Source organism: Zonotrichia albicollis, chromosome 2 (genome assembly GCF_047830755.1).
Source record: "Zonotrichia albicollis isolate bZonAlb1 chromosome 2, bZonAlb1.hap1, whole genome shotgun sequence".
NCBI lineage: Eukaryota > Metazoa > Chordata > Aves > Passeriformes > Passerellidae > Zonotrichia > Zonotrichia albicollis.
The window spans coordinates 34213617-34241170 of NC_133820.1; the positions used below are offsets into that span (position 1 = coordinate 34213617).

Genomic DNA, 27554 nt, shown 5'->3' on the forward strand with positions numbered 1-27554 from the left:
AACCATTTGTTTCAAAACAATACCTTAAAACTTTATTAACTTTTGTTAATGATCAATATTAAAACTGGCTATTGAAGTTGATAACTTTCCAGAACAGTTACAAAAATGTAGTTGTTTCTTCAAAATAAACGACCACCTGAGAACAGAAGCCTTATGATGAAATCTGCAGTTACTCACAGGTAAAAGTTACCTTCTGTTGGGTACTGCAAATGATAATTAGATGCCAAAAAGAATTTTGAGCTCAGCCAAAGTGAGCTTAGTGAAGATTTCTCCTTTGCCTGACAGAACCTGCTGGGCAAGACCTTTCTTCCTCTTCTGGAGTTGTAGGATCTTCTCTTCTACTGTTCCTTCACAGACAAATCTAAAAAAAAAAAAAATTGAAAAAGTACAAAACAAATCCACACCATCTCAAGTGCTATGAAAAAAATATCAATGTTATACAAACACTTCCCCAGTATATTTCAAAACATTTATCTTACTTAGAAATTAATAATTAGTCAATTATGTGACTGACAAAATATTTTCCTCCTATTTTGTCTCAAACTGCGACAAGCTCTGAACAGAAAACAGCTATCCTCATATCCAACCATGATAGCATTTAAAATATAAGTCTGATGCACTTCAGGTCTCAACTTAGGTCATCTGAAGTAACAGCAATTGTGCAACAAAATCCTGTAATTATCGCATGATAAGTGATGGCACCTATTATACAAAAAACATTGTACCCAAAAGAACATTTTAGATTCAAGTCTTTAAATGTGCTGTGCATTTAATTTAATCTCTCAGTACTTAGTTACAGATGCTTTTTATAAAAGTCAATTTCGCCACCTATTGGAAATGCTTTATGTGTTTTTTATTAGTGATACTAGAAAGGTTCAGGCTTAGGGATCACAGTGAAAAAATGTCCACTCAATCAAGAGAAATCTTTTGGTGCCCAAACTGTTCTCAGGAATGAACAGGACATTCCCAATACTCCAGGCTGAAAAACAAGAAACCCTGCTAGCTGCCAGGACAGCAACATGCATGCAAATGCCACACAGAACACATGAAAACATGTTTATCTCACTGCCCAAATCTCAATGCCACTGTCAGACCTTGTGTCTAGCTGTAAGTAGATAAAACAAGGTCTCATCTCACTGACTAAAGCCAGGCAGTATATAAGCAGCAGCTCCTCCTTCTGCTAAGTAAAATGCTGACCTGTGTATCACAACATCCTTCTTCTGCCCCACTCGGTAAATGCGGTCACATGCCTGGTCCTCCAGAGCAGGATTCCTAAAAGGTAATTTAAAAAAAAAAAAAAAAACAACAAAACCATTTATACTCATTTTCCTGCCTCCAGGGAATCCTGTTTTCTTCCTCTGTAGAGCTAAAACTTCTCCCAGGCTACCTTAGGTTTACCAGCTTGATGGCCAGCCTGACACCCTGACTGTACTTCCCTTTGCCCTGGGAAAGCCAACTGCATGACTGAGACCACTGGTCCATGTAGCCCCAAGCTGACAGTTGCTACTCAGAGAAAGCTGAGTAGGTGGTAAGGAAAGAGAGTGAAGCAAAAAGGCAAACCCCAGTGAAAAAGGCCATCACTCAGGAATATTTACATAAGAGGTGGGTCCATCTGATAAAGTTACAGGGAATACTTGTTGGTGTAACCTCCATATTGTGGAAGCACCTCCTTAGTGCTACCACATAGCAGTTGGTTTTGCATGAGAAACATTTAGTTTGCTTTTTAAGTTCTCATGAGTAAAGTTTAGTTGAAAACACCTGCGATTGTGACTTTGATGAGACAGCACAAATATCAGGAGCTTGCACACACTCTTCTCATATGTAAAACCCAAAGTACTCTAGCTGTGCCCAGCTGCTGACTACACTCAACACCATTGATTTATTTAAAGCCAAACTGCCTGTAGGCATTACTGCACCATTTCTATTACTGCAAGAAATTAAGCCAGGGACTGCCAAGTCCCCGGCAGCATTTTGTGATACAGAGCTGCATACCTGGATTGCTGCTATATTCCTCTATTTTTACTTGCCCCTAGAGAACTGTATTTCTGGCCAGTGAGCACTGGATTGACAAATCAGTATCTTGGATGAAGGCCACAGTAAAAACACTTTCCCCCAACTAACCACTAACCCCAACTATAAGCTAAACACCTCCTGCCTAACCCAGTTGCATCAAACATTACATCCAGTGACAAAGCAAGCAGCATGCCCTACATATCCTCTCCAAGATGGAATTTGTATTTCTCTTTACCAGTGCATGTCAAGGAGAAAGAGATGGTTTCCTCCAGTCAAGTTCAGGCCAACGCCTCCAGCCAGCAACGAGACCAACATTACCTTCAAAGGCCAAAAGAGAGTTGAGGAATCTGTTTACAACCACTGAGTCAGACGTCACAACTGCTCACAGCAGGGCTAGGGACTACTTCCCTGCCCTGAATGCATACCTGAGGCCCTTTGGGATTGTTATTGAACTCTTCCACCACATCCATCCTCTGTTTGGGATTGACAGAGCCATCCACTGTGGCATACTTCAGCCCCAGGCGCTGCAGGTGCACAGCTACAACTTTGAGCATGCTTGTCCACTGAGAGACAACCACGCTGGAGAGAGAACAGGGAGTTCACAACCAGCACTCACTACTGGAACAGTTTGGTCATTGCAGTGTCTCACCCAACAACAATTCAGGCACTCTTCCCCACTGCAAACTGCAGCCAAGCCCCTTTCCAACTCAGAAATAGAGGTGTAGTGGTAGAACTTACTATGAAAGACTAATAACCAATAAACTTCATGTAAATTAAGTCTATAACTTTCACCTCTATTTTTGGATTTTACATTTTCACCTCTCAACCACAAACCTGAGTCACAATACAGCTTTTTCTGAAAATCACAAAAATCAATACCAACACCATATTTAGATTCACTATAGCCTCTCACTCTCCACTTTGTTGGACTAAACAGTTTATGAGGCAGTAATTTGTTTAATAGTTTCTTGAAAGGGTACAAAAGCAATGTTGGTCCTCCCATTCTTATGAAGGGAATACTTTTTGGAAAAGACTTTTTGGAAAATACTTTTTGGAAAAAAGCTTTCTACAGGTCCTCTGATCAATGCAATCCTTTATCTCTACCAGGTTCAGTTTCAATCTCTACTTTAGTCCTCCATTTCTTTTGGTTGTAGGGTGGGCAAATACTTCTCATCACAACAAAATTATTCCCAATCCTACTTCTGGAGAACAGTCTTCCTGGGCCTCAAGGCCTGAGACTTCTCACACATTTTCCCTTATGCTTACACTTATTGGTATCTTAAACTCCCCTCTTTTGTCTTAAACTTTTTTTATTTCCTCAAGACTTATGTTCAACTACTGCAGTACTGACATCATTTCATCATACCATCAGCTTTGTATTAAATTATTTTAAGCTATTTCTGCTGTTGTCAAGAAACAATATGCTTCTCTCAATCACTATGACTAAAGAAAAGGACATGGTTGCTAACCTTTTATGAGGCTCTGGGTGACTCTGAATAGTTTTCAATTCGGCCAAGAGTTGAGCTATCTACAGGAAAAAAAAATTCAAAACATTAGTCTGCTTGCTCTCATAATCCAGCTTGTGCTTGGATATTCTCTACTAAAAGCGATCAAAAGAGCTTTTCAGCTGAAATTTCTTCTGTGTTTAGAGTTTGAAGAGATTTTAATAGTCATTGGCAAGAACACTCCCCCCGCAGAAAACAGGGCCAGGAAATGAAATCATACAAGCCTGTCTTATGGATTCCAGCCTTCCTGTGGGAAGTTATTGCAACCTCTCCTCTTGCCGCCACCCCTTTTTTCTTGCTCATCACAAGCACCATGATTTCACATACAAGCTCTTCTGAGCTTCTGGGAATCCAGTGGTTAAGATTTTCACTTACAGTTTTTCAGTAATCACATTCTCACAGCTTTACTAAAAGTACTGCTCAACGTGTGAGAAGTTGGAGCTCCCAGAAGGGGCTCAGCAGGCTATCAATCTATTAATCTGATTTCATCTCAGTTGGCAACTTAGCCTGATCTGCAATTACCATTAAAGAGACAAAGTGCTGAAATCCAAGCTTCTCAAGGAAGGTAAGAATGCCACAACATGAATACCTTGGTGCTCTCCCTGGTGATATCAAAGATATCTATTTGAAAAGCTGTGCCATTGAGGTAGACTGTTGACTTGGAATCAGGAGCCTGGAGCTCAGACAGTGTCAAAGCACCAAGCTGTTCCTCAATGGAGAGTGCAAGGCCTTCACTGTTCAAGTTTACTTGATCCAGAGCCTGTGGGAAGAAAGGAAAATAATAAGAGATCACAGTCAAGTCTGAGATCAAATTCAGTACTGATCCAGTCAGCACAGTATCTGCTGAGGACACTGGGTTTGAAGGATGCTATGCAATATGAAGACAGAACAATTAAGAAACACTACTGGATCAAACAGTTCCTTTAGACCTTTATTCTGCCCCAAAAGGGACAGTGTATGGAAAGCATGTGAGCTTAGCCATTTCCTGTGGTCCAGTCTCCTTGGACTTCCCCCGTGCCTCAGCATTTAACTGCAGGATTACAGATGTTAGCACATAAATTCCTGCCTGTTCACCTAACAGCTGAACTCTCTCTACAGCTGCTATATATATATGAGTTCAGAGCTGAGAACTGAAAAATTAGTCTGCTTCATGCAAGGCAACTTCAAAGCACTGACAGAGCTCTCCAATATAAAAGCCCTTGAAACAGGCTACACTTGTGCACTTTTCAAGAGACTAGGTTAAGATTAAGACTTTTTTACCATTAAAATTCTAGTTCCTGTTTTGTCTGAATAAAGGTATTTTCAAAGACACAGCTGCCCATATAAGTTATGCTGGGGAACTCTTCAGTAGAACGTAAGCCCATCTAAAACATCCTGGGCTTCAAAACAGAGAGTCCTAAAATTGACTCTGTTCATAATCTCAGAGCTAAGAGAAACAAAGATGTTACCAAGTCTGTTAACTTGCATAAACACTTTAAAAAAACCCCACACCACTACAATGCAATTACCACTTTCAGTAAGGACAGATGGCAGCAGCACTGACGGAGCCTCAAGAGCATGGACAAGACATGGACAGTACTTGAGACCTGGGAGGCACTTTGTGAGCCTGCTAGAAATTCCTTTTGACTGACTCCAAACTCTTGTGCAACTGCCAAGGAAGGAAGACAAAACATCAGGAGCTCTTGGAAGCATTTCTGAGCACTGCCCATGCACCTCCAGGAAGAGGTTCACAAAGAGGAGTCAAGAATGAACAGGCAAGCAAATGCCTGATTTAACATAGGAACTCATCAACCCCCAATTTAAGTTAAAAAGGGAAAAAAGATAACACAAATCAGAGTATGATATACCATACACTAATGCTGACACATGTTATCTGAGCAACTAGATCTTTATTTCAAAAGCAATTTTAGGCCCTGAAGGGTTAAGAGATTTTCCCAGAGCCACAATGATGAGAACACACTTAGTATTCTGAGGTATAAGTCTTTGGAACATGAGGGGAGCATTTTCTGAAGAATTCCCAAGTCCTGACCCCAGGTCTGTTCCCCCTTCTGAGCTGTGCACTTAAGAGCCACTTCTGAAAACGTTTTTAGGGGAGGGCATGTGCAAACCTTTCTCAAAGGGGTTACCACCATCATACTCTCTGTCTTCATTTTTCTGCTCTTGTCTCTTTAGGTATGACTGTAGTGTTGACCTGTAAAAAAGACAGACACTGGGATTCACAGCAAGAAAAAAGGCAAGAGGGACCTGAGCTTAGCAAGCTGATGATGTGTTAAGGTAAGGAAGGTTTCATTAATCATTCAGTCACAAAAATGATCACACAAAAAACTCCAGTCTTGTTTAACCTGAGTCTGATCAAAACCAAAGATGCATTTTGTAAATCACAAGAGAAAGCAAGTCTGCCTTTTAAATATGAGAACACTTTAAAATCCATATTTAAAAGGAAGGGAAAATCTTTACAGGGAGACTGCTGAGAAAGCCTAGGAGAACACAAAGTGATGCTGGCTTGCATTACAGCTATCTGGAGAGGCCAGCATAATTTCTAACTGTATACGAATCACAGAGCAAAGATGATAATTCTCTCATTTACAGGTGCTCACAGATCATCATTTAAGAACTACTTGTTGCAATTCCAAGTCTTTGGAGTCTTGAAATCAGTGAGATTAAGTGTAAGGCTAGAATACAAAGCTCATATAAGGCATGAATATATGGGAGAAAAGAAATTAATCAGTTTTCCCTGCTACCTGAACAAAAGCAGTGTATTTTCAAACACACTAGACAGGTAAATCAGAAGGGAAAAAAATTAACAGAAATTTATCCAAAAGCTCTCCTCATCTGAAGTGAATGTCTCCTCTGATTTCCATATCAATAAGAAACAAACCCACAAAATACCATATCTCTACCCACATTCATACCTGGATCGTGCAAAGAGCACATTGTACACAGATTGCTCCTCTGCTGTAAGTTTTAACTGATGCAACTGCGTTCTACGCTGGGGTAGAGATACCTAAAGTGAAAATTCACAGGATCAGATGTATGTAGTGCAAGTCTTAGAGAGCATCACAAACAGCAGCAATCCAAGATTTAACACAACAAACACTCTAAACCTCAGAAGAAGCTGTTTGTGCATTAAAGCCAAACGTATTAATGCAGTTATGACAAAACAGGCGCTCACAGAACTCCAAGTAGCCTGGTTAACACTCACAGTAAAGTCTTTATTCCAGCTCATCCAATAACAAGTTCATACTATGTATGGACTGCAACAACTACCACAAAGGGATAAATTTTTGTGTTGTTAAAGTACCTTATTTCCCCTTTCAAAATCACACAGTACACTAAAACTATACCTTTTAAAGGCTTAAGACACACCCACGACTAATATTCCATTTAACAGACTGTTTGTAAAAAGCAATGCAGAAAGCCAATGCTCCAGTACACACCGGGTCCATTTGACATGTGGCAGCTTGGGTTCTCAGACCCAGGCTAGTCCAGTGATCTAGACTAACTTTCCACTAAGTGGCCATCTATATGCAATTACTTGGCATATTTTTGTCTGATATAAATAATATGAGATTTATAACTGAAAGGTTTCATTATTTTCTATAATTCTGCTTTCTGGGTAAGCAACCAAATCATCCCACAGACATTTGCTTCTCTTGCTCAAGAGGCTGCAGCAGATGGGAAACCCCACCCATTAACAAATTTATGCATGTAAATAACTGTCTGCTGCAAGGAAAACAATGGAATGATGGTATAGTTTTGGAGGGTGAAGTTCTTACCAGGGGCTTGCCAGCTGAATCCAGCTGGTCCTTAGTTCTCTGCAGTAAGAGGCTCCTGGTTAACAGGCTTAGCCTCTCCCCTCCCTTCCTTGTGTTGTTATCTACCTGGTACTTCCAAACTTTGTATTCATCAAAAGGAGAGCAACGTAGAAACCTGTGACAGGAAGGAAAGAGACTTCATACCAAGGGAAGAAGAGTTCTTCACTTACTCTGGAGTGACCAGAACCAAATTTCTTGCTACCAAAACAAACCATTTCCAAATGCCATAACTGCATGACCAAGGAGCAGTAATTAATTTCCAGTCTAATGGTGGTGATAACGTTTTTGCTTAGATGTCCTACTATCACGAATACTGTAAGTACCTCTTTCTGATTCTGTACCCATCACTTCCTCTTAGCCCATTATGCTTCAAGCATCACCAGCAAACAAAGGACATCCAGATGAACTTGCCAAAAACCATATTCATCAGTTATTTCAAAATAGCAAACTTCTTACTTGACAGTTAATTTCAATTATCCAAAATTAATTTCAAATGCAAGTTCTCTTTGGTTCTACAACACCACTTGTAACCTATCCTCCCTCAGCAATGAGGAGCACCTGTTTATCATTGTTCATAGAATCCAAAGTTTCAAAGTTTCTTTCCTTCAATGCCCTCGTAGCGCAACACTCTAAGAAGGTCCCCCCAAGATACCCTGGTAACAACACTGATTAACTCAAAAAACCTCTGTTCATAAAACTGGTTTTGTGCATACTCATCCTGAAGACAAAGGAGATCCAAGGTAACTTCCCCTTTGTTCTCCATGGAGGCAGAAAAGCTACATGCAACAGCAGACACATGGTCAGACTTTTGCAATGCCTCACCACAGCCTTTGCAATCCATTAATATAACTAATCCTACTACCTAATGGTGCTAACCATTAATATAACCAATCCCACTACTCCACATATCTTAGACACATCTCAAACTTAGAAACAACTTCAGCACTTCATCAGAGAAGAATTACTAAAACTGGATCCCTGCCCATGTGTCACATGCAGCCAGCTCACCTCAGCAGAGAGTACATGTCCAGCAAGTTGTTCTGTATTGGCGTACCAGTGACAGCCCATCTGGCACTGGCTCTCAATTTGCACACAGCTATAGAGGTCTGAACCCGTGGGTTTTTAATATTGTGAGCTTCATCCAATATAATTCGAGCCCAAGCTACCCTGAGCAAAGGGGAACAGGGAGATGATCCACTCTGAAAGAAAAAGCAGACTATAATCTGAATCAAAACCTAGGTTCTTTAAGGAGGCACTGGCAAACACATTTTTCCAGCACAAAGTATTTTTGTGATGTTAGTCAGCAGCAGTTTATGTTCTTACTGTCATGTACTAAACGGTCTCAAAAAATCATCTCTTTAAAGCTTCCATGTTTAAAGTTTATAAGCCAAAAACTAACTTATTTGCCTGATCTCAATAACAATTTCTAGTATTTTGTTCATTTTCATGCTTTTAACATTTTATCTTATAATGTTGTTGTTTAAAGAGGTGTTTCATAACAGTAAAGTTTTGCTATGCTGAGATGAAGGACCACATAATTATTCTGATCCTCAAAATTTTATAGATGCCACTAGAAATTTCAGAAAATTCCAAGTTCTGTTTTCTTCAAGAGCTACATCTAGAAATTGGGCAGTAGGTAGGAGACAGCAAGAGACTTCCTCTACACTGTGTAGTCATTTCAGTCAGCACTCAGCAATCACATCATTATTTTCATAGCCCAGCCAGCACACTGCTGTTTCTTCAAGGCAGCATGGAAGCTGCCTCAGTCTCAGTTCAGACTAACCCAGAGCCTGAGGTTTCTGGTAGTTTGAGGTGGCATTAGCGCTTCAAGCAACAAACAGAAGATTCTACTACTCCTTCACCTCAAAAGGAGAATGAGATTCGTCATTGCATTCTTGAAATTACTTCTTAAGACATTTCAACTGTCTGAATTCAATGCAACATATTCTATAATTCCACAGAACATATATATTGTGAATATATCTGTTCTTGCTCCACAGCACTTCCTCTCATCACTTTGCTTTTACAAAAATAATCAACAAGAGCTTATGAAAAAAAATAAATCAAGTTGCTGCTCACTGTAGCACATATAAGGTGCTACTTCAAACAACAATGGTTTGTAACACCTCAGAACAAAACTTTAAGGCAATTCCCTATAGACATTATGGCTTCTCACCTCCACATCATGGTCCTGAGCAGGGACTTCCCCCTCCTCTTTGGTTGTGGGAATCTCCTTGGAGAGAAGGCTGTAGGTTGTGACAACAACATCATATCCAGAAAGCCTGAATTAAAAGAAAGTAGTAAATAGGAACAAGAACCAATAAGAATTTTTTTTTGCTAGAGAGACTAAATGCATGCTGAAGAATGCATTTAAGAACAACACAGTGCTACACAAGCTGAAACTCCGAGTTTTATAGAAAACTGAGCTTCATTGCAGTTAAACAGGAAAAACACATTGTCCCCATTTTAAGGATACTGGAAGTTGACACATCAAGCTCAAGACGACAGGAAAAGCCCATTGATCAGAATGCACACCACATGGCATGAGCTGTACTTAGAGCCTGGCACCCAGGAATACTGCTCAGCATCGCCTGAAGAGATCTAGAAAATACACTGAATTATACACATCACTGATAAAAAATACAACTACCAAGCACAAGCATGGAAGAAACTGCCACTGACAGTCTTTACAAGCAAGAGAACTTCTGGAGAATATGCACCTTTTTTTGATATCAAAAGCAACAACAGCCTCCACCAGAACCACTGAGCATGGGCACAGGCCATAAACGTTTTACTAAGCCCACCTTGATAGCACACATCAGTCTGACTTTCTGGACGTTCCACATTTTAATACTTCACATTCTCCCATCATTCTACATCCACTTTCATTTCAATTTTGATAAACAGTGTCTCTTGCTACATCATATTTTGTTTTTCTTGGTCATATTTATGGTTTAGCACTTACACCTCTGCATGCTTATCTCGATTTGCCCCGTGGTACAGATAGACCCTCAGTTTGCCAAAGACCACACGTCTCTCAATCTCTTTCTTCCAGTGATGGATCAAGGATGCAGGACAAATAACTAAAGTGCCATGGGAAGGGATAACAGTGAAGTCTAAAAGAAAATATTGCAGACAGGTTTCACTGTCTTCACATTAGACTAGAACAAAGAGAGAATTTTTGGAAATTTGCAATTGAGAAGAGTGTCCAACCAATTTCATGAGGATACAGACAGTACAAACTGTGGACAGAGAAGCAATACTCTTTAAAAAAGCACTAACATCCCCAGTGTCTGTGGACAAGATAAAAGTGATCTTTGGGGGAGAGTTGGAAAGAAAAAAGATCAGTTACAGAGAGGTGAGTAGTAACTATTTGAAGTCCCTATGAAAACTACACATATGTTTAAAAAACTGTGAAATCTTTTGCAAACCCAACATATCACTCTCTACAACTTCCTGAAAGGTAGTTGTAGTCAAGTGGGGGTTTCTCCAAGCAGCAACATACAGAACAAGAGGTCACAGTCTCAAGCTGCATCAAGGGAAATACAGGTTAGATATTAGGAAGAAGTTTTTCACACAAAGAGTGATAAAGTACCGGAATGGTCTGTCCAGGGAGGTGGTGGAGTCACCATGCCTGGATATGTTTAAAAAAAGAGTGGATGTGGCACTCAGTGCCATGATTTAGTTGAGGTGGCAGGGAACAGGTTGGACTTGATGACCTTGAAGGTCTCTTCCCATCTTGTGATTCTGTGAGATGCTGGCTTTAACTATTTCAGGAAATCAGTAAAAAAAAAAAAAAATCTCCAAACAATATAAAGTAATGAGTCAGAAAATCCTACACATCCACTGGGAGACAAAAATGACCCTGATCAGAGAAAGGCCATGTAAGGAGGCACAGTACAATTTAGCCAAATGAAAGCTTCCTGCAGAAGAAATATGAGCACAGATACAGTGTGTTGCTCTACAACCTACAATGCTTTAGGCATTTCAGATGGCACTTCATCATAATGTATGTGTTGTAGAATGGAAAAAAAATCCATACCATTTTTGGATAGCCATATTTCTAATGTCTCCTTTCTTTTCTCTGTCTTCAGCTGCTTCTGGGCCAGAATGAGAGCAATCATGGTTAAAGTCTTCCCTAAGCCCATGTCATCCGCTGCAAAAAGATGCACGCAAGTTATCACCTGCACAAATGAGCCCCCTTGGATCTACACTGAGTGAAATACTACAACAGAAAGTGTCCTGGGGAACCCAGAAAATCAAAAATACACAGATGAAAATGTCAGCATATGATTTAGTAATTGGTTAATACCTGTACTTGGTAATAGGGCACAGAAAACAAGCCCTTTTGACATGTCTACAAAATATCCAGTTATTGGCCATAGATCTGCCCCACAAAATCCACTTGCCATTCTGTTTCTCACCCAGAATTCCTCCACACGGCCTCTGACTCTCTCTCCAGAGGAGCCACGAGAGCGCCTGTTTCTGGTGCTGCAGCAGTGGGACCTGAGGGGGTGAGTGAGAGAGGATTTGAAGGAAATACCTGGCAAAATTTAGACACTTCTGCTTCCTGTACCAATTGCCATGTTCAACTGTTTTACTACAATCCTACTAAAAGGAGTTTACCTAACTGATCTTTTTCCACAGGGGCTGTGATACCCAAGGTAAGCAACTTCTACAGGAGGCAAGCAGTGCCATATGTGGGTCTTCCTAATGTTTCCTGCACTAACCAGCCTAATGCCTCAGAGTGCTCTCAGAGAGCAGATAACAAGGGCTTGTTCAGCGGGAAAATCCACCCCAGATTGCCTTGCTTACCAACAGCTACCACTGTCAAGGAAAAGGATTGAGAACACTTCCCCTTTTCTCACCGAGTCTAAGACCCCCTACAGACTCCTAAAACAGGAAGAGGGACTACATACTACCACCACAGGACATTCAGTGGCCTTCTCCACCACTGAAAAGGTCCCAAGACAATGTGACAAGTGACACAACATATATGCATCTACACACCATCCTATAGAGGCACGTGCCTTTGTTCCAATACCTTGTATATAACCTCAAACAGATCAGAACTACTCCAGAGTTCATCACATTCCATGAACGTAATCACGTGCAAACCTTTCTTGAAAGATTATTTCTTATAGCTCATCAGGAAGAATGAAAAATGAAGTTCTCAGCCTGTTCCTCACACCTCTGTTCTGCCAGTCACATACAAACAACACGGATGGAACTAAATAAGAGTATCTCCTTCCAGCAGGATGCAAAGTATGTCAAAGTGGGAAGGAAGGAATGCTCTAGGGTACCACTCATTGTGATTCATTCATCAGCATGACAGCTTCTGTCCTTGCCAGCCCACCTTCAGTCCAGCGGGATCTTCAGCTGCTGTCTCCTCTGTTGGACAGGATTCTAGAGATTTGTGAAGACGATTAATAGCCTCAAATGTGGCACTGTGTACAGCCCTGATTCGGTCTTCTGTCATTCTTCCCCCATACAGATTCTGCACACCAACACTCACTGCAAAGATACAGTACCAGAGATATGTTTACAAAGCTGACTTTCCCAAACAGATCTTTCACCCCAGAGATTGACTTCAGTGGCTACAGATGCCTGAGGGACAGTATGCAGCAACAAAACAGGCTTAGTACTCTCACATGTATCCACAAGTTGCAGGATTATTTCAGAAATAGTACTTAACTGGGTTCTCTGTAATAGCAAAGTCTTTCTATACTTACTTCCAAAACTTTGGTCACTGGAACCCAAAGTAGTAGCAACTGAGAGGTGACTCTGTGAGCCAGCAGAGGCCTTTGCTGTAGGATCCTGAAGCAGGAGAGGTGCTATCGACTTTGTACCACCTGGCCTGCCAACTGGGTTAGATAAAGACTCTTCACAGCAGCTGCTGCTTGTGCTATCCTGCCCTTAAGGAGAAAGGAGTCACAGGCAGAAAAGGTTGGACAGTGAATCTCAAGGGCCTTGCTCTATAGCCCAGCCAAGAGCCTTCATTTTGCCCAACAGTCTACTTGGAAAATACTATGAAGTGGTGACACCAGTTTAATAGTAGATTACCACATCACCTGAGCTACTGCAACTACGAACATGTGCTCTCAGCCTGCTGCTGTGACAAGCAATGTGTCCAGCTGCAGCCTCAGCATGTGGTTTACAGCAACACAGTGAATTCTGCAGCTGTGATCAGAGTAGTGCAAACAAGGTCAGTTTTGCTCCCTGTTCCCAGATAATTTATCAATATTGAAGCTGTGTCTCTTGTCTATATTTTGGACACAAAAACTATATATCCAAGAACAAATGAGCCAAGAGAGATCATGAGCTTTTCTCTCTCAGGAATGGCACACTGGAAGCTACTAATTTTGAATCTGGTAACTGGAATATTCAGTGATAACGACATGCATGAACAACACAGATCCACAATGCAACAGAGGGAGTGAACACTTCACTGGCATGTTCTCATAGAGATACCTGTTTCAGTCATGTAGCCAAAGCTGGAAACCTAGATCCTAAGGGTAGGAGGAAATTCCCTTGGGAAGCCACTACATTACAGAGGAAACATTTGAGTTGCTCTGTTCATCAGCTCCCAGGCACGTACTTCACAATTAACAATTTTCCTCTTCAGTAAATCTCAACAGACAAACGTTTTATAGACCACAAGCCATATATAAGTATATGCTATGCTTCTTGCATATTAACAACTATTTTAAGACAAACTGTTTTGTAAACTTCTGGAGAAACAAAAAAAAAAAATTAGCCCTACCTTTTTCACTAGTATCTGCTGCTGAAATGTTAAGAGCACTGAGTGCAGCTTCCAAATCCTGCACTTGCTTTAATAAGCGCTCCCCTTTATCTGGCAGCATCTGAACATTCACTGTAGCCAAGGTACTCTGCAAAAAAGAAAGAAACCAAAACTTGAGTGTGGTCACCAAACTCTCTGCCAACACAGAACAATCAGGTCAGAAGTCTAAAAAGAACTAATCCTAGGCTATTTTAATTTGCTTTTAAATACTGTTCTGTAGTCTCCAAAAGCTTTCAAGTGCCATTCAGTGCAATTAAATAGTCTTTTAGGAGAAAATAAACTAACCATTAAGGTTCTTTAGAAAACTAACTATTAGTGAGTGTTTCATTAGAAAATATGGAAGGACACAGGAATTCCTCCTTTTTATGAAACAGGCAGTCAGGTGAGTCAGACAGTCTTAACACCTCTCAAAACATTCAACATATTTAACCTACTTGCACCTTTCTCTCTATGCTTGCACAAACAGTTCTGACTTCATTTCAAAGTTCTGTTCTGAACTCCAGACAAAAAGGTGGGGGGGGGGGGGTGTCATAATGAAAACTGTAAAACACAGTGATTGGCAATTTTCAAAAAAAAAAAAAAAGCAAACAGGCACGTAGGTTATTTCACCCCAATGTCAGCTTTCATAGCTAAATCACTCCTACTGCACAAGGCCAAGAGACAGCCATTTATTTACCAAGGTTAAACTGGCTGTGCACTATTCCATTTTATGCAAATTATTTTCAGAGTAAAAGGCAAGACGCAACCTCAGGTGGGTCAAAACTGAGCATCCCCAAATGCAGAAGATTGTACTACCGTCAAAGTTATTGGTTTCTATCTGCTTATTACAACCAGTCTGTACAAAGGCTGAATTGCCTTCCATGCCACATCTTCCTAAGCCCCATTTTGAGTTTCTGCTGTGAGGAGACATATTCTGATGCCTGTCATGAGTAACAAAAATCACCTTGAAAACAGAACAATAAAACCCCCAAATAATAGGTGCAATAATGACCTTTTTCTGTTTCAGCTCAAGTAGAAGACGGTTATGAAGCACTTTAAGGTCCTGGGGTCCTTCCATATGATATGATGCTGCTGCTCCTGGCAAAGGTGTCCCCTGCACACTCTTTCCTGATTTTCCTGAAGGAATCTCAACTGATTTCTCAGGTTTACTTTCACCCGATGAGGAACAAACAAATTCTTCTTTATCACTATCACTGGCAGAGGCTTCACCAGGAGACTGTGGCAGCCCTGGCCTGAGTTGTGCCTTGGGCAGCTCTGCCTCTGCCCTTCCCCTCAGGGCAGCACACTCCGATGCTGACTGTACTCCTGCTGGGGAAGGGGCATATTCCTTAGACATTGGTATCATTTCACCATTGTTCTGACCATTGCAATCTTTCTTTCTTGTATCTTTGTCCCTACAACTTTTTAAGCTTTTTTCTCCAAGCTGCTCCTTTCCTGGAGGCTTGGTACTTGTACTTTGCTTTCCAAGACTTAGCGGTAAGAATTTTGATCTTGTGCCTGGCTCCTTCTCCACACAATCAGAAGGCTTCTTGGATTCCCTGGCACTGCCACCATACTTCTCTTCCTCTGAAAGTGTATTTTTCCCTTTCCTAGTCTCAGAAAGGCAAAGTTTGGATTCAGACACTGTAGTCTCCTGAAGTTCTGGGTCACTTTTACTTCCTGTGGATGATTTATTTTGATTTTTGAGCTCTTCCAGAGGTACTGTCTCTATGGAGGACTCAGAGGTCAATTTCTTTTCTTTATGTGATACCAGCACACTCTCATTCTCTGCTTTAGCTCCTTTTGTTTTAATTTCTTCTCCATTTCTTTGCTTCATTTGTTTCCAGGATGATGGTGCCTGATTCTCATCTAGCACTTTGAATGGATTTCTTTGGCTAGCGGGATTGAAGAAAGGTACTGTTCTGGGCTGGGATTCCAAGGGGTTTGACACTTTGTTAGCTTTTGGATCCTGCAATATGCACATGGCAGTAAATGCTAATGTAAAAATTATTAAAGCCTGTTAATAATACACACAACCTTATCACCTCAAGCAAGACTTCATCCTCTACCAAGATCATCTTTCCTATCCTTTTAACAGAATCAGGATAATATTTCATAAGAAATCCAAAACAAAATCTGGTTTTCTACTTTTTTTGCAATTCCCATTGTTTTCTGGGATCAAGTCCCAATAGCACAATCTCTAGAAAAAAAGCTAGAAATCAAATCCAAGCTTCTAAGACTGAAGAATACTGAGTACTTCACAGAACTCAGAAGAAAGAGAAATCACATCTAGAGGACAGCAGGCCTGATACACTTCTTGGCTGGAAATTATAAAATCTCCCACTAAGTAGTTTCAGAGGTGATTATGGTATATGGAATGAAAAGCCATGCTGGAGTAAGGTGATACTATAATGCAAACAAAACACTCTTACCTGCCATGGGAAGCTTCCACACCATTTCTTCCCATTCAACTTACTCTTAAGGCATCGGTAAAACAACCTACCAAGGATTAAAACAAGATTTCAATCCCAGGAGCCAATGAAGAAGCTCTAAGCATTATTTTAAAAGTACTTTGCACCAAAAACATCACAGACAAGTTCCACAAGTCTGTACTTTTTCTCCAGACCTTTGCATAACAAAAGGCTGTGAACACTAGCAACAGAGGTTTTACATGAGTAGTGTGCTCTGAATAAAGATTCCTAGGGTTAGAGGTTTTTCTAAATTTTAGCAATATCTAAATATTGCAGGCAAAAATACTGTCTATGTTTAAAGTCTTAGAAGCATCTTAGATTTCAAGGTGCAAGGAAACAACTCTTCTTTTAGTTACACTGCACAGGCTACCTCATCTTTATAACAACTCTTTTTTAAAACTAGCAGCCAACCAAGATTGCTGCAAGTATTTTATAAGAACTAACATTGGGGAATTTGATGCTGAGTTTGGATGAATCCAATCACAGAGCCATGTTCAATTCTGTTAAAAACAAACATTATCTGATGAGCCAGGTTTATACTATTGGATGTAACTGCTAATAAAAGTGGCAAACATTCGGAAGCAGGGTAAGTGAAGGCCTCAGGGCTCAAATATTCTCTTCAATTCTAGAAGGAAACTGCAAGTTCTCTCTGGTCCGCCAACACCATTTGTTTCAACATGTGCAACAAACCCCTGTTTTCACTTTGAATGATTGGTAGTTCAACTCTCTCATTTGTTCATAAATAATAAAGAGAGCTAAAAGCCTCCTGATCCTAAGAATAATAATCGTTATTTTTAAGAGGCAGCATCCTACAAAGTAAGTCTTCAAAGATGCCATAAAAATGAGATACTCTAAATAATGGGCCTCCTTTCCCACAGAACCTAGGTACAGCTTAGGTGGACGTTAAATCCTCATTACAGAAAAACTACTTAATCACAGGATGCAAGCTTTTCTGACGTAAATGACTAAACGACTGCACAGAATCAGTTTGAGAACATATTATTTTAAGCACTGAACATTTGAGAACATTATTTTAAGCACTGAACATACGATAAAGAAGGAAAAAGGAACACAGTTTTAACCCGTTTGAAGGCAGACATTCGGTTTTTTAAAAATTTGAGGAACTTACTGGTATTCATCTCTGTCCGGCTGCTGAACCAGTACTTGCAGCTCCACCACGCACCCCTCATGGATCAAGCAGTGAGAAGCAGGAACCCTGAAGGGAGGAAAGGAGAAGCGGAAGAATACAGCCAAGACCAACAGTCCAGGAAACTGCCACCGCAAAGCAATCACTTGCGACAAAAAAAAGGCTACGTAAGAAAACAAGTTTGCGACTGCTGACACAGCAGCGAACTTGCCCCAGGACAGCCAAGTGTGTCCCCTGACTCATCGTCCCCCTCCTGCCGCCCCTGCCCTGCACCTACTGCGCTGGGAGGACGAAGCCGCAGGCAGCGGGGCCCTGCGTCCCGCACACGTAGAAGCTCTTCCCTTTGTTGGGGCCATCGCGGACGCCCGTTTTCAGGAAGCAGAGGGACCCTGCGGAGAAGAATAGAACTGGTCAGACCGAACCCCCCATACACCGCCCCCCACGGAGGCCCCTGGGCCGCCCCTCACCGTGCTCGGAGCACAGCACGGCCTCCATGGCCGGGCGGCACAGCCGCGCCCGCCCTTTGAACCGGCCGATCCCGCCGGGCCGGCGCTCCCACCAATCAGCGCGGGGCAGGGGCGGGGCAGCCAATCGCCGCTGCGCTGTGCTCTCCTCGCGCCCCCGAGGGCCGGAACAGACGGGAGGGGAGACGCTGAGGGGGCGCGGCCATACAACGAGGGGCGTGGTCTTGGGCCCCGCCCCGGGGGCGCACCCGGCGCGGCCGCGCTCCCAAAGGCCGCGGGGTGCGGAGGGAGCCGTGCTCCACTCGGACACCTCCCTGTCCTGGAAACGGCCCCAGCTGCCGCGCCTGACAGCATCATCCCGCCCGCTGGACACACGTTCAAAAGTAAAATATTTAAGGGTGAATGTAAGTTGAAATAATAGTACAAATACCACAGACCATCGGAAACTGGAAAGAAGTTGTTTTTTTTTTTCTCTTTTGTATTTAAGATGGGAATACAGTTTTACAAAACGTGTGCATTTCTCAATTGCTGCTTTTGTTAATGACAACTCAAGTGAGAGAACAACACTGGTAATAACAGAGTTATGGAAGGGTTATAATGTTGGTACAAAAACATGAACAACATTTACACTAAATAACGGATTACTGACATTAACACAGGCAGCCAAATTCAGCCATGTGTAAACTCTTGCAACCCCCCTGACCTGCCTGAAGGCTGCATTTGTCTCAGTACCTGTGTGAAAAATGTACTTTTTACACAATACCATCGATTTCGTGCTTCATCACATGCCTTGGAATTTTTTCTCCTAAACACAGCATTATGAGCCAGCACCTACTCCTCCTCAATGCATTCATACTAGTGTGTGCCCTTCTGGCATTCAGCAACGCCCTGCTCAACTTGTTTCAAGCAGGAATACAGAATAAAAAGGATGCACAAAAAAAACTTCCAGGCAAGTGCACAGCTTAAGGAGTGTTGAATACTACAAGGGACTGTGACTGGAATGGTAACGGTAATGACAGCAATAATGACCTCCCTGCAGAGCATTTCCTGGCAAATACTGGGATTTTTGGTTCTTTTTTTCCTAATGAGTGTCCCCAGGTGTAATCCCTCTAACACATTAGAAGTACAAAATACAGGAGTTAGAACCTCCCTTTTATTAATTTATTTATTCCTGCATTATGCTAAGAGCCAGCTTTCTGGAACTTAAGTGTTCTTGCTCTAACAGCCTGTTCTTAAACCAGCAAACCATGTACTGAATTTTAAGCATGCAGTTATATTTTACATGGGAACACAATGGGATTCAGGCTAGTTCAGAAAGTCAAGTTGCTTTGTCCAGAGATGGATATAAGCTTGTGCTGAAATACATCTCTGAGTCAGGAACAAAGACAAATAGGATGTCTAAATACAGTATAGGATCGAGGCTCTGCCTCATAACACTTTGCTTCTGTGCCTCTGGTCATAAAAAGACAAAACTCAAAGAGTGTACACCCTGTTTTTACCCAGATGGAAACATCCTGATCATGATTTCCAAACAATCTGCAGCAAAACCCCATACAAAGTACTTCTGGGGAAAGGTAGAGGCACAGGCGAGCAGACACAGAGTAAACACGTGCAAACCCTTGGTCCTTAAGTCCATTTGCTACTGACACCCACCCCCAAGGAATTATCCTGCTCACTTACATCTCCTCTCTGGCATACACAGTGAGGCAGGGTTTTAACCCCACAAAGTAAGGAAGGGGGTAGCCCACAAAGGCACAGAAAAGTTCCTCAAGCTGGTTATACTCGAATGATCCACCTCATCCCTCTTTTCCTTATAGAATTTGCCCCCTTTGCATCTTGTTTCACTGCCAGCAGCTTCGCTGTGCCGAGTTCCCCTTCTTTGGCAAGCAGGGCTGATCAACCCTCTCACAAAGGCCTAACAAGGTAATGTCTGTACAGTGCTTAAGAACATGCAAAGTGCAATATAAGTGCCAAATGTTCTTATTTTTGAGATTAATGAATTAATACTCCAAGAAATAAAAGCACTGAGGTAACTACAGCTTAAATACTACATTCCCTCATGATTAAAAAAACCCAAAACCAGCTGTCTTCTCTCTAGAAGATGAATCCTGAATATGAAGTGATAATATCTCATTTATATTCTGTCAGGTTCAGCACAGCCACAGAGTGCCCTTTTAATAACAGCAAAACATGAGCTGAAGTTCTCAAAGAAACAGAGAATTCTGCACTAATGATTTCCTCAAATCCTATCTCTGTGCTGTTCCCAGCACATGTTTATTCCCATTCATTACATCCAGAGGAGCTGGTGCTCCATGCCACTGAAGCAAAACACAGTCCGATGTCAGATATGGCATTCTGATGGCTGAACAGACAGAAATATCCCCCAGCAAAGGTAAGTAGGACCATAATCTGCATGAGCTCTGGGAAAAGTTCAGGGTTTGTGTTTAGTGAAGTCCACGTTGCTCAGCTGGGAGTAAGGCTTTATGTCTTATCCAATGTACAAGCTCCTAACGGAACACTACAGCTATCAAGTATCAGCTGATTATCCTGGTGGTCAGAAAAGGATGGATGTAACAATGAATTAAACACTGCACATACCTTTTCTGTTTTGTTCTGGTATCAGCTTTGGCCAATGGACCCAAGATTCAACTGACTAATGATGTGGTCAATGAAACCAAGCCCTGCTTTCCTTATGTGCTGTGTGATAATGATGTGCAGAAGAGTCAGTAGCACCCCAACCAGTAAACAAACACTGCTGTAAAATGCTAATGCAAGTACCAGAACCCAGTTATTTCCGTGTGAAAAAACACTGGAAACATTCTGACAAGGTGTCCTGGTTCTGGTGAAACACTACCAGCTGCAGTAGGACCTGCTTAGTGGTTTCATTCTGTTTTCCCACGCCAGTGCTCGTGTCAAATGTTCCCTTCATCGATGCTCTGCAGCTTCAGTCTTTGGCTGGCATGGGGCCTGGCACCACGCCGGATGTTCCCACTGCTTCCTGCCAGAGTCCATGAGGGGAACAGGGCTCCTGGTAAAGCATCTTCCCCAAACAGGCTGAGTTTCACATCAGCTTCTATAGCTCGGGCCAGACTGGCTGCATAACTGTCCAGAGATTTATGCACTTCAGCTTTTACATGAAGAACAGAATTCTTTGCAGCCTCTGAAAAAAAAAGATAACAGGTGGTAAGCATGGCTGTGAAAATGCTTGAAAACTAATATAGATCCTGTTGTAAAGGGGCATGATCATGCCCTCTGGAAAATAACTACAGAGTTATTTTCCAACAATTATTTATTTTCCAACAGTTATTTAGCAACAATACTCAAGCTTCCTACACCATTCTGTGAACACAAAACTTCCAGAGCTTCAGACCTGGGATAATCTGCAGCTATTTTTGTAGCATCTGTACACCTCTCTACCCACCAACATGTTGACCAGTACAAGAGTTCATCCTAAATATAACTCTTCAGTGAGGCTGCTGAAATAATTTAAAGCCTCAGGGATGCTGAAAAGCCTGAGACTCACCAGGGAGAACTGCTAAACCTGTGGGGAATTGTGCACTGAGACTTTCCTCTTTCACTCTCACAAGAAATTAGATGTCTGCTCCTAGATAATCACTCAGAAAGATAGTGGGAAATGTATGCTAATGTGTTTGTACAAGGAAATATTAATCTCATGCTGGGAAGAGGGCAAAGGGGAATTTTGCCAAGACGTTTAAAAATTCCATAGAAAGAATTTTACATTATTTTAGGTTTTATTATTACTTGATTCTTAAAGGCATTCTGCTCATTTTCATCCTGTCCACAATCACATATTTTTTAGAAAACTCAGTCGTTATTATCAAGTCTCCTATTGAAATTTTTGTAACTATCAGAATAAATTAATGTTCTGACATTTTACAGATGATCACTGCAATGTTCTGCTAGCCCAGAATCAACAAGCTGACTGAAAAAAATTGCATGTGGTTCATCTGTTTTCACCCATACATGCTGAAAAACACACCCAGTAAAGTAACGTAGAATTTAAGTAAGAAAAAATAAATTAAACACAATAAAATTATATTCAAATCATTGAAGTCTGTAAATGGAAGAATTTCAAGTCTGTAAATGACAAAGTTGACAAGAGACAGCAATTGAGAAACACAGAGATAATGCAACCAAAATATGAGGGCAGGAAAATATATTTCCCAAGAAACACAAAAGAGGCAAAACTTGTAACAGCCGCTAAGATGAGTGGAATTGCAGAGAGGATACTGCTGTGCAATTTAATTTTGATATATGCAGGGAATCCCAGCTTCTAACTCTTGTCCTTGACTGCTGCTACTTGAGACCTGGAAGAAAGGCCTGATTTTGCTTTCTGCTGTACCTGCATGAGTGATCAGGTCTGTCAGTGGTCAGATACTCTTCAAGACAATTCTCAAGGTCCTGTGAGGTTTCCTGAGCATTCAGTATAGTTGACTCTGAGCATTTTCATACTTACCCCTACACTCACCTTTGATTTGTTCCACTTCATCTTCAAATGTCACTGAACTCCTCCTTCGAGGAGGACAGATGCAGTGTGGGGCATGAGGGCCATCTGAGCTATAATCTTCAAGAATCATTGTATCTGTTCCTGAAAAAAGCAAGAACCCCCAAGTAAAACAGTAACATGGAGATACAATATGGTAACAAAACATTTTCAGCCTATTTTCAGCAGTTCCTTCAAATGATGTCTAAATCCAGCTTTTGTGAGTAAATTTCAGCTCACATTAAACACTGCACAGGAAAGAATGAGGTCAGTTTTCATTGAAAGGACTGGTAAATATTCTGATTAGAGACTGGGCATTGCAGGCCCCAGGATCATGTACTACTGCAGCAAGCAACACGCAAGAGGGACTAAGGCTTCCTTCTGCTCTTTAGTAACTCACAGTAAAAGCATACAAACTGAAACAGTATTTCACAGTAGATCACTGTGTATCTATTCCCAGGCTATGAACTGTGCTCCCTCCTTAACCAGCAACGGCACTTCTAACAGCATTTTGGCATCACTTTAGTTTGTTCATTTGTTTAAACTGCTGTCACAAGATGGTAACACCACATTCTCTTAACTGAGGCAGGTTTACCAGGAGGCTGCTCTCTTTTATCACATACAATTGCTGAACATCTGCAACAGACAGAAAACAACTACCAAAAATAAATCCCAGCTCCACAGACTTCCTTTACAAAAGTAGGAAACAAACTCCTTACACCAAGCAATCCTTAAAAGATCACTCTCTGGTGTCTCTAGAGCAGAAATACTCTCTAAAATAACTACTGCAGTTAAGGACTGGTAGCTGAGTTAACTGCCAGAAAAATCTAGCAAGAGATCTGGATAGAAAATTACCATCAGAATTCGTTTTTTTCCCTTTTCCAAGCCATCTTCAATTGAGAGATCTTAAGTAGTAATGAAATCATAAGCTGAAACCATCCTATGTGTTTATGTTTACACTGCAGGATGAACAAGACAAGGTCTCTTACAAAATACGAAACAGAGAAGCACATCGTTCACAGCACTTTTTTGTTCTGTTCCTTGTAGATACAGAGAAAGTCTCCAAAGAACAACAGAAACTGAAGGAGAAGGGCAAAAAAGCAGTGAGTATTGTTCCCAGGACACATTACCAAGGGAGTGTCACCATTCCATAAGCACCATTTTGCAAGTAAATCTATTGAGAGCAAGGGAGGAAAAAAGCAACTGCAGCAGTTTTGTTGGAACAGCTAGAACAGATGCTTCATGTCATTTGTCCACCAGGAGACATCTGTGGCTGTAAATATTGACTGTCCACAAGACTGCTGCCAAGTGCAAACTTCTGCCCAAGCAGGGATCAAGAAACTTGCAGTTACCTGAATCCTGTGAGCAGCTGAAACCTGTATCTCCTGTGCTGCTGCTGTTTCCCAATGGCCTCCCACCTGCCATGAGGGCAGTAAGGTGAGGAGATAGTCCCAAATCTGCAAGAAAGTTTTGTTTTTGTTACACAGTGAATGGTTAAGGAGCTTGCAGAGGTAAAAACCTCTTCTAGTAATACCTACTCTACCGCTTTATTTATTATTCTGCATATAAAACTTACCTTGGTGAAGCAGAGAGCACAGCTTCTGGACTTCCCATCTTAGAAATCCAGTCAGCACCTTTCATGTTTGGAAAAGCAAGTCTCCTTTCTCTCTACACCATCTCCCTCCCACTCTTGCTGCATCTGTGTGTTTTACCAGCCAGACAGGCTGAGCACCAAACATATGCTCTCACATGGATGGGGAGATTGGCCAGGCATCTTCTAGACAGAGAATAACCTGGTAGCCACAGGCAGCTGTGACACGCCATTAGTGTGGGAAGAAGCTCAGGAGCAAGGTTGCGGGACAGAGATGCCCAACTTCTTTCAAATCTCCAAAACATGAAGGGAGGAGATTGTGAGATTTTTACAAAGATGCTGCTTTGGATCTCACCTTGAGATTTTCTTGTGAGTTTGTTGGGAGTTTTTTCTCCTCCCTATCAGCCTTCACCTAAGACATCTGATAAGAAGCTGACAGCTTCAAGTTTATCACTTGGAAAAAGAAAGAAATTTCCTGTCTTTTCCCTCCCCACCTCAGTTTCCAATGTATTAATCCATAGCATTTCCTGGATACAGACTTGTCAAGGCTCCTGGAGGTTATTATGTGGCTACAGCTCCACAACTCTTTCATTTGCATGACAGTTTCTCCCAATGTTCCCAGGTTGCAGAAAACAGATGCCTTGCTGCTCTCATCTTCCTTCTGCATTTTAGATCATCCTTCCCAATTTCAGTTTATGCCTTTGCATGAAATATCCCTTGAATGTGCTCTATTTTTGGAAGCTTCTGAACATGATCAGGGAAATTATTAAAAATCTGAATGTCACTGTGTTGCTACTTTAAAATAAAAAAAAAACAAACCAAGCCACCAAACTGAGCAACTGGAGGTCTCAGTCTGCAACTTGGGAACACATCAAATAGTTTTATGGTTTAACACAGTTTTACTTTGTTTATGATCTTTTCTTCCCAAAAATTAAGCCTAAAAGTTGAATTTGCAGAAAGTTACGCCAGTGGAACCTTAGTGGATTTTAAAGAGTTGTAGCATAAGGCCATTAAACAAAGAAAAAGTGCAGTAAAAAGTACTTTTGGTAGAGTTCAAATCTGGGCAACACAAAATGGAAGGCACACAAAAGGAAATGCTTGAGAAAGAAGAAAATAAATTCTTTTTATTGACCTCATCACTATGTCTTTTCTGCCTGAGAAAGTTTTACTACAGTAGGAAAATTATGTTAACTATAAAAAAATAGAAAAATTCTCCTTTCAAATGTAACCTGACTGATAAAAGACTGTTAAAAATTCCAGAAACATCCAACTCTCTTTAGAGAGCACTGAAACATGCCAAACACAGGCACACATGAAGCCTTGCTCTTGGTGATATTAAGAATGTGTCTTTTGCAGCCACATCTTACCTGTGATCCTGTTGGAAATGCTGAAGAGCCTCGATGTCCTGTGCTGCTGAACAAAGGACTTGCGGTAATACCGATCCCCAAAGCACATTCCCAGGAGTTCCTTGCGCACTGTTTTGTTCCACAGCCCATAAATTAGCGGATGGCAAATGGCACTGGAAAAGGACAGCCATGTAGCCAATGTCTCCAAAGCAGGGGAAATACTGTTTTTACCCCAAAGTGCCTCTGATGTTATTACTACCATGTAAGGTCCCCACGTAATGACGAAAGCCCCAATGACAACCAAGATGGTTATGAAAGCTTTGCACTGGTTGGCTGAGTAAACAACCCCTTGGAAAGCGTTCCTTCGGCTGCCAGAGGATGACGTGGAGGTGCTAGAGTTCTTCCTCCCATTCCTCTGCGAGTCCTCCTCCACAATGACAACACTCCCACAGTGAATTTTGCGGGCCTTAATCCTTGCCACACGGAATATGAATCCGTAGCAAATCATCATGACCACGAATGGCAGCAGCGCACACCAGATCTGCCAAAAGGCTGTGTAGGCAACCTCCTTGTGCCAGGCTGCCACACACATCCACTTGAATTGGTCAAACTCCAAGGAGGACCAGCCAAAAAGGGGAGGGAGGCAGCCGATAAGGGAGTGCAGCCACACGTACACAAGAGCTACCACTGCTCTGTTGCCCGTTATCTTCATCGGATAAACCATCGGGTACAGCACAGCGTAGTACCTGCAGGGCAAGAAAATAAGTAGTCCACAGGAGCATAAAAGACATACAATAAAGAAAAGAACATGCTTTAATGATGCTGATATCTAGTTCTTTTTACTTCAAACAGGCTCAGAAGCCATTTCTAGAAACAGTTACATGTACAAGTAGGTATCACCGCAGTCAAGACTGGCAAACGTGACTGAAGGCACACATGCAACAATTAAATCTGCTCTTATGTGTGAGTGTATGCTTAGGGTATAATATGGAATTTTAAGTCACTATTTCATGCTTATCCAATAGTATGCTATTATACCATCAAGAGCTTTAAAAACACTAGATGAACGTCTGCATTTTCCATTATTGATGATATCACTTTTTCTTGCTCCACATCAAAACTTCATGAGGGGCTGAAGTAAAAATGATACTCCATCAGTACACCGTGTAACCTTCTCCATGTGCTTCTCAACTCTATGAACAAGCAGTGGTTACTCTATGAGAGGAGCGGACAATTTGTTACAATTCATTACCAAACAGCAGCTTACCGGTCTATAGCTATGAGTCCCAGAGTGAGCATGCTGGCTGAGCTGATCAGCATGTAGAGCAGGGCTGAGAAATTGCACCAAACAACCCCGAAGATCCATTCTCGCCTGATGGAGCTGGTCACAACAAAAGGCAGCACCAGCACGGAGAGTAGAAAGTTGGAGAGGGTCAGGCTGAACACAAACTTGTTGCTCAAGGTGAGAAGGTACGACTTGCGATACAGAGTGACAACAATCACCAGGTTGCCCAAACAGATGAAGATGGCAATGACAATTATAGCAATGGACTCAGTGACTCTGACTGCCCCATCTTCCTCTGTGGTCAGGTTCCTCAGGCCCTTCCCATTGCTGAGGGAGGAATTGCTGCTCATGGTCAGAGTGTGCAGATCTGGAGCAGCCAAGACATGCTGAACAGCTAGAAGCAGAACAACGCTCAGAAACATCCAGGTACTAGTTTTTCAAACTCTTTCCAAAGACTGGAGGCCCTTTTGCCTTTGTTAAAATTTACCTGTAGCATGCCGGAAACTACATATTTTAGATGGGCAAGTGAAGGGGCAATAAAGTGCCTGTGGGCACACCAAAGACGATAACACCAAGCCTAGAACAGGGAAGACAAGAAGAGGTGACGGGGAAGAGAAATAAGAAAAAAAATA

The 27554-nt window shown here is 41.7% G+C and overlaps 2 protein-coding genes across 6 annotated transcripts; both read right to left on the reverse strand.

The window, feature by feature from the left end:
- Window positions 1-5: 5 nt before the first annotated feature.
- TTF2 (transcription termination factor 2) lies at window positions 6-18398 on the reverse strand. Of its 4 annotated transcripts, XM_005494046.3 has the most exons (23): window positions 18200-18397; window positions 18010-18121; window positions 17715-17801; window positions 16547-16613; window positions 15127-16083; window positions 14097-14223; window positions 13066-13248; window positions 12690-12847; window positions 11758-11839; window positions 11376-11489; window positions 10299-10449; window positions 9510-9615; window positions 8342-8532; window positions 7295-7448; window positions 6431-6522; window positions 5627-5709; window positions 5027-5166; window positions 4108-4278; window positions 3483-3541; window positions 2439-2592; window positions 2249-2331; window positions 1198-1272; window positions 6-361 (listed from the first exon to the last, which is right to left on the reverse strand). In XM_005494046.3, the coding sequence occupies exons 1-23, from the start codon at window positions 18225-18227 to the stop codon at window positions 217-219; spliced, it is 3519 nt and encodes a 1172-aa protein (XP_005494103.2). In that variant the 5' UTR covers window positions 18228-18397; the 3' UTR covers window positions 6-216. The 4 variants fall into 4 exon arrangements, with proteins under 4 accessions (XP_005494103.2, XP_026653268.2, XP_014127517.2 ...); XM_026797467.2 differs by lacking the exon at window positions 13066-13248 and having other exon boundaries at window positions 18200-18398; XM_014272042.3 differs by lacking the exon at window positions 15127-16083 and having other exon boundaries at window positions 18200-18389.
- A 295-nt stretch (window positions 18399-18693) lies between these two features.
- Window positions 18694-27272, reverse strand: GPR161 (G protein-coupled receptor 161). 2 transcript variants are annotated; one of them, XM_074534709.1, is made up of 5 exons: window positions 26905-27272; window positions 25659-26383; window positions 24053-24157; window positions 22674-22805; window positions 18694-21356 (listed from the first exon to the last, which is right to left on the reverse strand). In XM_074534709.1, exons 1-5 carry the CDS (start codon window positions 27270-27272, stop codon window positions 21109-21111), a joined length of 1578 nt encoding a protein of 525 aa, XP_074390810.1. In that variant the 3' UTR covers window positions 18694-21108. The 2 variants fall into 2 exon arrangements, with proteins under 2 accessions (XP_074390810.1, XP_074390811.1); XM_074534710.1 differs by having other exon boundaries at window positions 18696-21356; window positions 22686-22805.
- Window positions 27273-27554: the final 282 nt, after the last annotated feature.

What these genes read in the sequence shown, in the direction of transcription:
- TTF2 (XM_005494046.3), bottom strand. Translation starts at nt 18,227, where the DNA reads ATGGAGGCCGTGCTGTGCTCCGAGCACG. An exon ending in GTGCTCTTTGCACGATCCAG is followed by an intron (nt 5,710 to 6,430) that starts GTATGAATGTGG and finishes TCTTTTTTACAG; the next exon opens with GTCAACACTACAGTCATACC. An exon ending in TGGTAACCCCTTTGAGAAAG is followed by an intron (nt 5,167 to 5,626) that starts GTTTGCACATGC and finishes CTTCCTTGGCAG; the next exon opens with TTGCACAAGAGTTTGGAGTC.
- GPR161 (XM_074534709.1), bottom strand. Translation starts at nt 27,272, where the DNA reads ATGAGCAGCAATTCCTCCCTCAGCAATGGGAAGGGCCTGAGGAACCTG. An exon ending in GGACTCATAGCTATAGACCG is followed by an intron (nt 26,384 to 26,904) that starts GTAAGCTGCTGT and finishes CTTGCCCTGCAG; the next exon opens with GTACTACGCTGTGCTGTACC. An exon ending in CATTTCCAACAGGATCACAG is followed by an intron (nt 24,158 to 25,658) that starts GTAAGATGTGGC and finishes ACTTTCTTGCAG; the next exon opens with ATTTGGGACTATCTCCTCAC.